Genomic DNA, 14,514 nt, shown 5'->3' with positions numbered 1-14,514 from the left:
AGTATCTTCTCATGTGTCTGTTAGCTATAGGGATGTCTTCTTTGGAAAAAAGTTCATGTCTTCTGCCCATTTCTTAACTGGATTATTTATTTTAGGGGCAATGAGTTTGATACGTTTTCTATAGATTTTGGGTACTAACTCTTTATCAGATGCATCATTTGCAAATATCTTCTCCTATTCCCTTGGTGCCTTTTAGTTTTATTGACTGTTTTCTTTGCTATGCAGCAGCAGCTTTTTCTTTGGATGAAGTCCCAGTAGTTCATTTTTGCTTTTGTTTCCCCTGCCTTCAGAGAAGCATCTATTAAGAAGCTGCTATGGCCAAGGTCAAAGAGGTTGCTGCCTGTGTTCTCTAGGATTTTGATGGTTTCCTGTTTCATATTTGGGTCTTCTATTCTATTTGATTTTTTTTTGTTTTTTGATAAAATGTAGATGCGTACTGTTCCATTACCATACATCCTAGGATTATTAATTTTATTTTACAGATTTTATGCCTTGACAAGGAAAGATGCTCAAGATACATTTGTTAAGAGAAAGAAAAAAGTTTACAGAAAAATATGTATGGCATAATTTCTTTTGTGTTTATAGATAATGATTACATAAACAAAGATTGGAATAATATTCATCTTGTTAGTAGTAATCATATCTGGAAGGTGGAAGAGATTCCCTTTGTTTTATTATTTTCTAAAATATTTTCAATTTGAATTATCCCCATCTATGACCAATAGTATTTCTATTAAAACTAAAAATGGATAAGAGTTGAGGAAGGTAAGGGGGAAAGGGGGAAATAAGCCTCAATACATTCAGCACAGGAGGAAATTAAAAACAATATCTGAAGTGGGATGCCAGAAAATGTGAGATAGTGATTATTCCTGCTCAGAACTAAGCTGGGCTCTGTACTGTGGATGATTAGAACAGAAGTGAGCATATAATGAAAATAATTCAGTGTAACTATTTTATCAGATAAAACTCTTTTTTTTTTTAGATATTACTTTCTTCGTGTATGCCATAAAATTGTATTTACTGATGAATTTGAGTATGTTGGATATCTTGTGACACTAATGAATATGTTTCCTATTATAATTTCTTGGATACCTAAGTTAAGTGATATCTATGAGCATGAATTAAGACATTCGAACTACTCTTTTCTTGTACTTTATATCATGGAGGCCCTACTTAAGGTAATCCAAAATTGTGTGTGTGTGTGTGTGTGTGTGTGTATGTGTATCTGTGTATGTGTGAACATGTTACATGTCTCACAGAGAGAATCCCTAGCTTCATCTTTTAATACTATACACAGTTTTCTAAAGGACTGTATGAAATTCTCTCTCACTTTGTAAACAAACTTAAAATTTTAAAGGTAAATTTTTAAGGCAACTCAGTAGAAAATATCCATATTTTAAGAACCAATTTTGTATTTGCAAAAATTTTAAATGGTGTGTGTCAAAGGGAATTTCAAAGGTGTTGACAGTGTTCATAAACTTAGAGTAGTGTTCAGTTTATTTTTTTAATAATAGAGTGATAGAGTGGTAGAGATCCCTTTATTTTTTTAATAACAAATTTATTTTTTATTGGTGTTTAATTTGCCAACATACAGAATAACACCCAGTGCTCATCCCGTCAAGTGCCCTCCTTATACTTGAAAAACATTTCATGATTTGATTTTTAAATCTATTATAAAGAGGTAGTTGTAGAATGAGGAAATGTACCCCCACAAACTGATATTATTGTGTTATATGGATCAAAAAGTGAAGAGTGAGTATGTGGGTATATAACATGATGGACAAAAACAAGAGAAAACTTAGAAGCAACACTATGACACCCTCAAGGAACATCATTCCCAATGACTGGAGGAGCTTAGGGATGGATGGGTCAGCATGGATATTGGAGAAATGTTAGATTTGCGTGGGTAATATGGAAAATGAGACAAGACATGGATGTAAAGAATAAAGAGCTTCCTAAGCCATGCTAGCTCATGAACTTCCCTGGCATTAACTACCATTTATTGTCTAATAACTTACAAATTCATGTTCCCAGCTCAGATCTTATCAAGAACCTCAGATCATACAGACAACTGATGAACGGATCTCTCCAATAAAATACTATACAGACATCTCAAACAGCACACTATGCACAAATTCATCTTCTCTAAACCTACTAATTCCATCAAAATTCCACTGGAAACCCAATTTCCCAGACAAGCATCTTTAATACTTTAATCATCTTTAATACTTCCCACTCTCTTAGCTATAGTAGGCTTTCAATAAAATTTTCTGAACTAAAGAAGGAATGAATGAATGAATGAACTGTCATAAAACAGTACAAAATTTTGAATATTTTCTCCCATGGAATGGATGCTTCAATATTTCAACCATTTTAATTTTAAATTGATATGATTACTTACTAGTATTTCAGACAAGTAGTCTTAAGGTATATCAGAGAAAAATTTAACTAGTGATGTTTCAGTTGTTGCAGAAAATGGTGCAGTAAAAGCAAAAACAAACAAGATAATGTAATTTTTTTAATCAACAGATGGCTGCAATGAGGAAGGAATATTTTTTACATGCCTGGAATGTATTTGAGTTAGTGATTACATTAGTTGGCATCATAGATATAATTCTTATTGAGACAAATTCCATTACTTATACTTTTGATTTTATTCTAACAGTAGTCTTTATAAAAATTGTTCGATTTCTTCGCATACTACGTATTTTGAAGGTAAAGAACTATTAAATCTTTCAATTTCAAGTTTTCACTGACTGCTTCTTGAAATATGGACTAAAATCAGCTTAGTCGTTTTATGACTTCTACTTTCTATTGGGATAATGTTTATATTTTAAACTTCATAACCCTTTCACAAATTTAATGTTACTTTATGAATATCCAAATTACATTTGTAATTCATTTAGCACATGAAAGTATAGAAATATTCAACATAGATTTTTATTTGAATAGAGAGAACATAAAAATTCCACTTTAATATATGTATAAATTAACCCCAAAGTAATGTTTATTTTTATAGATACCTCGTATAAAAGTTAGAAATCAACAAAACAACCATGTAAACCATTCATGTGACAAATCAAATAGTATAAATTCATTTACATCAAAAAACAAAAAATACACATTTCATGTTATATAAATTCGTAGTAATATAAAATTATACATCAAAAATCACCTTTGATTGTCTAACACATCTTTCTATAACAAGTATTTATTTTCTCTATGAGTAGTTCAATGACATGAAACTCCATCACAGGGCATATGATGTGTATATATACTCTCCCTCTCTCTCACTGGCTCTCTGTCTTTTCATACACAAACAAGATACATAAACACTTAAGCCCTGACAGGGATACAAACCTAAGTAAGACACAGTTCATCTAGAGATAAAACTAACAGATTAGAATCTGTACATTTAGAGCTTTCTTACATATGCTTAAAAAATAGTTTTGTTACCAAGATGGAATAAATGAACTAGATCTAAAAGTATGCAACTAGTAGCTTTTCTTATCTTAGTACTAAATGAGACTGTAAGTAATACTAGTGTGCAATTTGACCTGAGAAAAAGGCAAGCAAAGTGTTTTCCAGTGACTGGTTAAGACCGGTTAATGGTTTCTGATAGGAGTATATACAAGGTCTATCAAATATTTTAAGTGAAGAAACTGGTAAAACACCTAAGAAAAGTTTGTATATATATACATATATATGTGAATATATTGATAATTGATATTATATATTATCAATATATTGATGTATTGAATATATATATATTCTTGAATATATATATATATTCAAGAAACTCTGAACCCTTAATCTTATGTCAAATGGTAGGCCCTTGAATATGAAGATGAATTAGATACACTCTCTACCCCTAGAGAGTTTCCATTGTAGAAGGAAAATGACAAGTCATCTAGATGTTCCAATGTTTTATTGTTGGATAAGTGAGAAACAGAGTATGTACAGAATGCTAACGAGATTTTTTTTTAAAAAAGACAATCTTTTATTAGGTGATACTTAAACTGAATCTTGAAGGATGAGCCTAAGCTAGCACTTTGAGGATTGATGGCAGGCAGCTGGTTGGAGGACAGGATATGGAGATTGTGGAACAGAGATAGGAAAACATGGGAAACCGTCAACTCTTCTGAAGTTAGGGGACTGCACAGTGGTAACAGATAATCTGGAAAATTAAATCCTCAGCAAAGAAACAATAAAAAGTTAATGCTGGGGTCAAACAAAAGTATAATTGTGGTGGGTTCTAACCCCTGAATAAACCTTTTAGTGAGGTTAGTAGGAGATTTCATAGGTAAAAGTGACAGTACTTTATAGATATTTTAAGACTTAAGCCCAGAAAATTAATTGCATAGTTTCCCAAGAATTTAAACCATTTAAAAGCAGCATCCAATTCTCTCTAAGGGACATAAGTAAAGAGTAAAGTTAAACTTCACACAGGTGCCCAACATTCTTAATTATAAGGAAATAACTTTAGTCATGAAGTTATAAAATCAGAAGAATAAAATAAGAACTTTGACAGGTTACTATAGTTACTGTTGAAAGCATGTCATTTCTTATTATTATCTACTTCAGTTAAACATGTAATTAACTAAATATATATGATTTATATTAAATAGTAATGTTTTTCAGCTCATAACTCCAAAGTTGCTGCAAATAATAGATCAAAAGATGAGTCACCAACAATCCTTTCAGTATGCTATACTAAAGGGTTATGTCCAAGGTGAAGCAGACATAATGACCATAATTGATCAGATTTCAACTTCTAAGCACGTTAAACAAGTAAGAAAAACTTTAAATACTTGGGAAAGGGTTGTTTTCCTCCAATCACTCAGTTGCCCCCACCCATTATGTCTCTGTCTATATGTGTAGATATGGTCTTTGACTCAATTTGCTAAGTAACTACTGTAAAAACTTAAACTAGGCTACATGTGTATGACTCGAAAACCTCCTTATCAAAATGTCTGTGCCATAGTAGGAGAAAATAAAAAAAAGAAGAAGCTTTCACAACCCACTTTTTGCTTCTTGTGGAGGCTCTCCAAAACATGTGCAGTGGCCATCAGTTCCTTCCTGATATAAGTTCCAGGATCTGAACAAGAAATATCAGAGGATGAGACCATGATGGCAGAGTTAAGAAAATGGAGTTTCCTCATAATTCTCAAAGGCTCCCTTCCTCTCTCCCTGCCTGATTTCCCCACAGTAAATAGTAAAATAAGCAAAGGATGGGGATCTGGTGAATGAAAAAAGTAAGAATAACTCATATAGAAGGAAACTTTGTCGAATTCCTTCATTACACAGATAAAGAAGGAAAAAAAGAAAAGAAAAACAGAAAGGTTGAATGATTATGCTCAGTCATATGGCTAGTAAACAGTAAAGTGATTCTAAGGCCTAAGTTCTAGATTTTATTTTTCACTTTTTTGACTCAGGCGAAATAACACCATGTTCTCACACAAGTTTGTCAATTATGTGAAATATTTACCTTCCAAGGCAACCGTAGAACATCTGAATGCATGTAATATGCCCAAAGCTCAGTAGTTGAGAAAATTGAACATATGATACATAGTAGAACACAAAAAGCACTATTTTCCTTTCTTTACCACCTGTAATTTTAAAACTGTTTTCCTGAATTTTGCTACCTTGTCCAACCTGGAAAGGGATATTTAGCTTTGGAGTTTGAGAATACACAGTAAAAAATACAAAAGGACCCGAATCTCTAAGATGTTGTGCAGTGTTAGACCCCATTTCTGATCACATACAGTTTATTCAAACTTTGTACTTCATTAAGATTTAAAACTTTCTCTCTGTCCCCAATTTGGAGGCTTTGAAAAGTTTAAGAGTAAAATATCTACCATGCTTGTATTTTTCAGAATCAATACTATCCTAAAGCAAGTTACGTTAAGGAAAAAAATAAGCCTTCAGGCTTCTCAAAGTCAACCTGGTAATGCCACTTTTTATTCTCTCCACCAATCTTGCTGGAGCAAAATAAAATTTATTGCACAAAATTCAATTCTAATCCCTGAAAAGCTCCGTATCATATTTTTTCTTTAAAGTTAGGTAAAAAATCCATCAGTTGCAAATGTAAAGGTATAGCAGCTTACTTTCCAGTAGGGATAACTCTTCTTTTCTTTTGTAGGTGCTATTAAGGAGGATAACGAAGAATACAGGAAATGCTATGAAAGAGCTAGGTAGGTTACCCCTTGTTCTAAAGATTTAGCACAACCATCTCTTTTTAACGTTACTTTAGAGAGGAAGTTATTTTGATAACTAAACTGATGTTTGAGGAAACCTATTTATTACTAATAATAAAGTGTATAATTTCAACAATTGAAATGATCATATCTTTGGCTGGATGGGCTTAATGTAATATTACCTCTCCACACTTGTTCTTCCTGCCTTATACCTCAGGGAAACCTTTTAATTTCCCTTTAAAGGAAACAAATTAGCATTGCATGTTTATACATGCTATTATCACCTTTTAAAATCTATTTTCTTCCAAACCAAAGGTACACATACCTTCCTGAGCAATACAAAGAAAACGTTATTTTTTCTCTTCACTTACCACAGAACTAGCATCTGAGGATTTAGGCTTTATAAGATGAAATCAGGAGAATTTCATAGATCTCTGATATGACTGCTGGAAGCTTCTATGCCTAAACATGACAACAGCTTATTCTGAGTCATGTCATGTCATGTCATGCTCCTAGTACGGGATAAATCCTGGGAGTGTGACAGACACATTTCTACAGTATGCGTTCATGTGTGAGGTGAAGAAGGGAGTTTGGTACCATGTGGTGGGCAGCAAAATGGCACAGCAAGCCTGAAAACCAAACAAGACTTGAGAGATTTTGCATGGCGATAGTTGTCAAACCAGAAAAGAAGCTATCACCAAGAAGCCTAAACATAGAGATTAAGTGAATGCAACTCTCATGAGCATTCAGGAATTCAGATAAGAAGGCAGAAAAGCATAGATGGATGAGTCATCTCAATGCACAGGGATGTTGGGCGGGCAACGACCCAGAATGAATGAGAGGACTTAATCAGAAGCTATATTTAAGCGCACAGTTTGTAGTCCAAAATCCTAATTCAAGCAGAATAGAAAGTAGGACATAAACTTCAGACCTAGAGCCTAGAAGAGCTTCTCAGTGTCCCATGCAGGTGTATCAGCATAATTGTTAATCCTAGGGCTAGGGCTGTCTGTCCTTCCTCATGGGCTTAGGTATAAGGTGACAAGAAAATGCCAAGCAGAACTCTGTAACTACCAGTGAATTATGATTGGTTGCAGAGGCCTCATCAGTGAAAAATACATTTCTCTATGTTGAGAGTTGTATTCTATGGATTGAGAGTGGAAATATTAGCTTATTGCCCACATGAAATATTTAAATAATGTTCTTATTTTATCTGAACATATTATTTTTCAGGTTACTTAGAGTATGATCACCCAGAAATCGCTGTTACTATGAAAACAAAGGAGGAGATTAATGTCATGCTCAATTTGGCTAGAGAAATAGTCAGGGTTTTTAAGTCAAAAGGAATTATTCATAAAATTGAAAGTACTGAAATTAATAAGGTAAGGTAGCATGTTTTTAAAGCAAATATATTTAGTTGATATATAGTCATCCATGATCTTCAAATTCACTTTTGATTTTCCAATATAGGTCATCTCAGAGATAGATGAATATCTAACCTAAAATAACGGTCTAAAAAATAAAACACCTACGGTAGAGCATTTCCTTCCTGAGCTCCAATACTCAATTTCTCTTCCTCTTTCTTGCCATAGTGAGGGACCATCTCTTTCTATGCTTTGCTCCCAAACCAACCGTATGATGAAACTATTTCTCATCCTAGGCTACAACAGGTATCAGAATTTTTCTAGGAATTATCTGGGTCCTGAAACAACTTTTCCTATAGAATCTCATGATTTATAAGAACATTCAATTATAGGATAAAAATTAACTTAAATTTCCTTTCCCCAAGTTATTTAAAAGGTACCATGACATATTAAAAAAATAGTCTCAACTAATTCTGTAGGTACAAAATTAATTCCCCAATTTGGGAATAGTATAAGAAAAAAAAGAAAAGCTATAATGCATGTGAATAAATATGCAAAACTTTTAAACACAATGACAGCTAACTGAATTTGGTAGTTTATTAGAAGTTTAATATATTATGACTAAGAATGTCTTAGCCCCCAAAATAGCTATATAATTTATTAAAATATTAAAAAAAATTTATTAAAATATTAAAAAGGAAGAAAAAATTTGACAAAATTTATTATTCAAAATATTTTAAAAATTCTTACAAGGCTAATAGAAGTAGCATCCTTAACTGAAGAAAGAATTTCTATTAAAAATTTAAAACAAACATTGTATTAGATGTCAAAACATTTATAAGTATTCCCGTTAAAGTCAGGAACAAAAGAAGAATGAACGGTGCCACTCCAAGTATTGAGAAAGTAGATTAAGTAGAGCAAATGAAATGAAAGTGGGCACAGCCATTATGGAGGGCGATTTAGCAAATAAGAACTTTAAAAATCCATACCCTTTAAACCAAAAATTCTACATGTTGAAATATACAGATATTCAAAAGTAAACAAAGATATGTATTCAAACACATGTTAGAAACAACCTATGTGTTCATCAACTGGAGAATGCTTATGTAAATTGTGATGAATCCTTGCAAATAAACCTCATATATAAATTAATAAGAATATGAAAAATCCATATATATTAATGTGAAAAAATTCACCTCAATACATTTTTAGTAGGAAAAAAGTAATTTGTAAAACTATATATAATATGATCAACTTAGTTGTTTTCAAGTTTATTTATTTAAGTACATTTTTAGTAGGAAAAAAGTAATTTGTAAAACTATATATAATATGATCAACTTAGTTGTTTTTAAGTTTATTTATTTAAGTAATCTCTACACCCATCATGGGGTGTAATCTCCTATACCCATGACATCAAGATCAGTAGTTAGATGTTTTTCTGACTGACTCAGCCAGGTGCCCCCAGTGTAATATATTTTTTTAAATTCTGGATGTATATGTATCTATATACTATTTTGAAAAAAAAAGCTAGACAAAATATATGAAATTCTTAACACGGGACTCACCTGGAGGAGAGAGTGGCAAGGAGAATGGAAGATAAAGGGAGCCTTAGCTATTTATTATTTTTATATTTTTCATAATTCTTGACATTTGGATACTACTGTTCCTACTTTGTAAGAGAGAAAACTGAGAAACAGAAGGGCTAAGCCCCAACGCCAGACAAGTAGTCAATATGGAGAGAATATTTGAATGCAGAAATTCTGATTCCAGAGCCCGTGCTTTTAAACACAGCACTATCAAAAAACAAAAATAGAAAGAGATGGGCGCATTTCCAGCTAAACAGACTAGGAATTTTCAGTTTCAAAAACCGAGAGTGATTTACCTGATTACGGTAAAAGTTGACTCTTTTAAAAGTAGAAAATAGAAATAATTAACAAAAGCAATGCTGTTTAGAATGCCTTACATAACAATAGTAGGTTAAAGTTAACATTTTTTTCCCTATATAGGTGACCAACTGACCCAAAATAATTTCTAGAAAAGATTATCCTACCCTATTGTACTGCAGTGGAGTACTTCATGAATTAAATGACTGTGTATGTGTGAATGAGTTTCTGGGCTCTTTTGTTTCATTGTTTTATTTATCTGTCATTGAGCCGTTCTCAGTGTGTATTGCACCATCTTATACCGAAACTTAATAAATCTTCATTCTGATGGCATGTATCTTCCAGCTTTTGCTCTTTTCTTTACGAGTATTTTGACAAGTTTTGGCATTTTGTATTTTCAAATAAATTCTAGAATCAGCTTGTCAATTTCCATTGAATAGCCTAATGGAATTTCCACTGGGATTCCAACAAGCCTGTATGTCAATTTAAAGAGTACTGACATCTTTGTAATATTGAGTCAATCTTTTAGCGTATCTCTCCACTTAAGTCTTACCTTTGTTTCAATAGTTCTTGTGTTTTTCTGTTCTTATTCTTATTTCACTCCTGAATCTGAACTCTTATTTCATACCACACAAAAAAAAATCAACTTCAGATGGATGTACATAACTGTAAACGGTAAAACAATAGGCTTCTAGAAGATAACAGAAGATAATTTTTATGATATTGGCATAGGTAAAGATTTCTTAAACAGGACAGAAAATTGGATTTAAATAACATAAAAAGTGAGAACTTCTCTGTATTAAAAGAATAAGAGAATTAAAAGACAACCCACAAAAAGGTAAGGGATATTTTCAAAGTAAATATATCCAACAAAGGGCTTATGTCTAGAACACATAAAAATCTCTTACCCTCCAAAAACTTTCTTATAAATCAAAAAGAACAATACAGAAAACCCATTTTTAATGGACAAAAGATTTGAGTAGACACCTCATAACAGATGATATTCAAATGACTAATACATAACAGAAGTTACCAAATTTTCATTGTCATAAGCTTAACACAAATTAAAGCCAAATGAAATACCAATACACAACCATCAGAATACTTGTTTTTTTACCTGACAATACCAATCGTAGGCAATGATGTGGAACAATGGGTACATCAGAGTGAGAGTGTAAATTAATGCAATCACTTTGGAAAATTGTTAGGCAAAATCTACTAAATTTGAACGTACACATATGGCAAGGCAATTAGATTTCAGAACCATACACTCACAGCGAACAAATACAGCAGTATTACAAAAGGCCAAAACTGGAGTGCCCCAAATGTTGATTAATGGTAGACAGAACTGTGGTATATTCTACAACATAATCCTCTTTGACAATGAAAATGATGGGAATGAACTTTTGCTCCCTGCAGTATTAGAGACGGATCTCAGAAACATAATGTTGATCAAATGAAACCAGACAAAAACAAGTTCATACTCGTTGATTTCATGCAGATAAACCTCAGAACCAAACAAAGCTAAACTCTGACGATAGAAGAGAGGTTATCTTTAGATAGAAGAAATGACTAGAAGAGAATATGAGAGGATTTTAGGTGCAGTAAATGTTTTATTTCTTAATCGGAGTGATCGTTACCCAGAGGTTTTCACACTGTCAATGTTCTTTGAGAGGACATTTATAATTTGTGTGCTTTTTATTTATCTGCTATAATTCAGTAAAAAAGTTTACTTTTAAAAGTTTAATCTATGACTTCAGAATGATGATAAGAGAAAAATGTTGTAAGTGGGGAGAGGTTGAATGTTTCCATAGAAGAAGAAAAATCTCAGAAGAGCAAGTAAAGGAAATAGTACAAAGCCATATTTTTATAAACATTCTGTGAACACCTAGTTTTGTTCATCTTCTTTCTTAAATTGTGTGATTTTAGTTAATAATGGCCAAAAAGAAAGAGATACTTGATTTTCAACCTGTTATCAAGCCTCTTACTGTTGTAGAAGCACTCCACCATATTCCATGGCTAGATAAAGACAAAGAATATATAACCTTCATTCAGGTAATATTTTTATTCTCTGGTAATACCGTTTGTAATGTACCAACAAATTATGTTTTTTAAATGAAGACTGTGATACTCTCCAGCTCAAAACTCGAAATGTCTTTTACTGTCTACAGGATAAAATCAAAATCCCTTTAAATGACATGTAAAGTTCTTCCCCAATCTGCCTCCTGTCTACTTTTCCATCTTCATTTTCTGTTGCCCTTTCATCATATCATCATATACCTCATACTCTATACTCAACCTTGCATGGTGCCCCAAATCCTTTACACTGTATTCTAATTCCCTTCCTCTTGGGGTGCTGTTTATATCTCTTAAAACACCCTTTGTTTTTACTTTTTTTTCAACTTGCTTCTCTGGAAACATCCCCACCAAAGTAATTCAGAAAAGTCAGCTTTAGGGGCAAACATTCACCAGTAGAAGACCATCCTGTGGTCCATACAGAGTTTGGAGGACCAAAGGTGTTGCCATTGTATCCATTATACAGTTTCATTATAGCATTAGGTATATAACATTACAATTACCTTTCCATCCCTCTTCTGTACTATATCCTTTAGCTCATCCATCTTTTGAATGCCCAGCCCCCAACACTTTGCATATTACATAGAGGGTGCTCAAAGAGTGTTTGTGGAATAAACAATAGGTCTAACTTGTTCTGCTAACCTTATTTTTCTATGTCTACATGGTGCCAAAGGACCAATTACATTTTTCCACCTGCTTAAAATACTTTGAATGATTGAATTTCCAATTTACTTCATCAGCTGTTTAGAGCATAACTATGTATGAGACGTATATATGCCATTAGCCTGCATCTGTTCTGATTATTTTTAATACAGGTGAAATATTTTATCCTTCCATTACATTCTTATTCCTATATTAGATTATTTATTTTCTAATCCTTGTATAAATACTCATCTGAAGTTACAAAAATCAATGAATATCCACCTTTCTCTCTTCCTCTTATTTTCTCTTACAAATTTATCACTCACACAATAAGTCAGATCTTACTGAATGATATTTTAAAATGTAAAAACTTTTAATAAGATGTAAACTTCAACATCCCCAACCACTGCTAATATAGTGTTTATATCTTCTATATTTGGTGATATTTTTAAGAAAAGAGCCAGAATTGTAACATTTGATTGTGGAAATGACATATTTGAAGAAGGTGATGAGCCCAAAGGAATTTATATAATAATATCAGGTATGGTAAAGGTAAGTCCGTATTATTCATAAATGCCTTGTGAACATTAGTTAAAAACTCTATAAAATTGAGAATTCATAGTTTTTCATGTTAAGAACTGCATTGTTCATCTTTTAGGACAACAGCTACCATCTAATTTTATTGTTCAAACACAATGGTTAACATTACCTACCACCTTTTAAGTGTTACTTTCCCATAGAGAACAAGAAACCATCCAAGGGATCATCTTTAAGATGGGGTATTATAAGTTGTTTTCATGTTATGTTTATCTGAATTGGGCATTTAGCCATTCTAAAGCAGGTATAAGTTGGTTGAGTAGAAGGAATCAGAAAGATTGCAGTATCTAAGAACACTTTGGCTAATTTAATAAATTCACTTCAAAAGGTACAGGTAATAACTGTCCTCAAAACAACATCTGCATATTAACATTGTTAAAATCAAAGGAAAAATAAATAATTACAGAGTTTTGGTAATTAACTGACGTATGCTTTTGCCTTTCATTGTTCCTGAACAGCTTCAAAGATCAAAACCTAGTTTTGGAATTGACCAAATGGAGTCAGAGGAGAAAGATTATCAGATGAATTACACAGACTTTTTAATCAGTGGGGAAATAATAGGAGAGCTAAACTGCTTAACTAATAAACCCATGACATATTCTGCTACCTGCAAGACTGTAGTGGAGGTCAGAAAACATCACCTTATATCCTACTGCTGTATCTTATTAAATGTCTGGTATAAAATTTAAGGTTATTTCTGTACTTAGCATATGTTTAGAGTCTAGTGATAATTTTTTTTAAATAGGAATAATAAAGGAACATAACTTGTTACCAAAGTATACTTACCCAGTATACTGTCTTGGCAAAATGGCTTGCAGAAGTTAACCTATCAAATTGAAAGAAAGATTTAACCAGAAAAACTGATTAAGTGAGGTCTCTCATGGAGAAATTAGAGGACATATTTGAACTATTAATACCATAATTTGAGAGGTGAGGAAGGAAAATGTCAGAGAACTAATATCTTTAACCAAAAAGTTGAACAGAGTGGATGGAAATTTCCCTAGACACAATAAGGACAAAATTCCCAAAGCAACATGGGCTTCCACTGGCTTAATTTGAACTCAAAAGAACAATAACTGCAAACAATTGAACCCCATGATGTATAAAAATCCGTAAGTTGTTAATGATACCAAAAGTTGTTTAATTTGTAATAATGTCAGGATATCAACTTACTACGCTAAAAATGGATTTAAAAATAGAAAGAATTCAACATTTATCCTGCCTTCCCTCTACAAACTCTTTCAAGAAAAGAAGATGAAAAAATATTCTTCTATACAGAATTTCAGCTAACAAATCTAGAAGGAGAGAATTAGAATATCTTTATTTTGCTATCTCAAATGAAGTAATGGATCTAGGCAATAGCCATCAATTGATGCTAAAACTACTATGTGCAATGTTAATGGGAAACTTTATAATGAAAGGACCAGGCTGGCACCACCTAAAAACAACTGTAGAATCACTAAAAGTTGGACAACTGGGCATCATGTAACCTCATGCTATGATGCAGCAGAAGTACTGGTACCACCCATGATGAAGTGCTCTTGAATAAGAAAAAAGTAAAAGCCTATTTATCGAACCAGTTAATAGAAAATGCAGAGGGGAGAGAAACAGGTTAATTGACATCAGAAGGGAAAAACTCGGTAAATCTGAAATATGAGAGATCCACAGAATGAATAATCTGTTTTTTCTTTTTCTTTTTCTAGCAAATTAATGACATATAAAGTGGGAAGGGAGAAGGAAGAAGGCAAGGGAAAACTT

At 32.5% G+C, this 14,514-nt stretch overlaps 1 protein-coding gene across 5 annotated transcripts in view; it reads left to right on the top strand.

The window, feature by feature from the left end:
* SLC9C1 (solute carrier family 9 member C1) overlaps positions 1–14,514 on the top strand; it is an 81,996-nt gene that overhangs the window by 53,932 nt on the left and 13,550 nt on the right. For 3 of the 5 annotated variants that reach the window (XM_038582803.1, XM_038582802.1, XM_038582806.1), the window contains 8 exons: positions 983–1,178; positions 2,530–2,715; positions 4,642–4,791; positions 6,143–6,194; positions 7,428–7,576; positions 11,371–11,496; positions 12,613–12,711; positions 13,215–13,382. In XM_038582803.1, coding sequence (XP_038438731.1) covers positions 983–1,178; positions 2,530–2,715; positions 4,642–4,791; positions 6,143–6,194; positions 7,428–7,576; positions 11,371–11,496; positions 12,613–12,711; positions 13,215–13,382 — 1,126 coding nt within the window. The remainder of the gene's footprint in view (positions 1–982; positions 1,179–2,529; positions 2,716–4,641; positions 4,792–6,142; positions 6,195–7,427; positions 7,577–11,370; positions 11,497–12,612; positions 12,712–13,214; positions 13,383–14,514) is intronic. The other 2 variants (XM_038582805.1, XM_038582804.1) reach the window with 2 other exon arrangements.

This window comes from Canis lupus, chromosome 33, assembly GCF_011100685.1.
Source record: "Canis lupus familiaris isolate Mischka breed German Shepherd chromosome 33, alternate assembly UU_Cfam_GSD_1.0, whole genome shotgun sequence".
NCBI classification, from domain to species: Eukaryota; Metazoa; Chordata; class Mammalia; order Carnivora; family Canidae; genus Canis; species Canis lupus.
The sequence above is the reverse complement of the archived record's forward strand: the minus strand, read 5'-3'. Positions and strand labels throughout refer to the sequence as shown.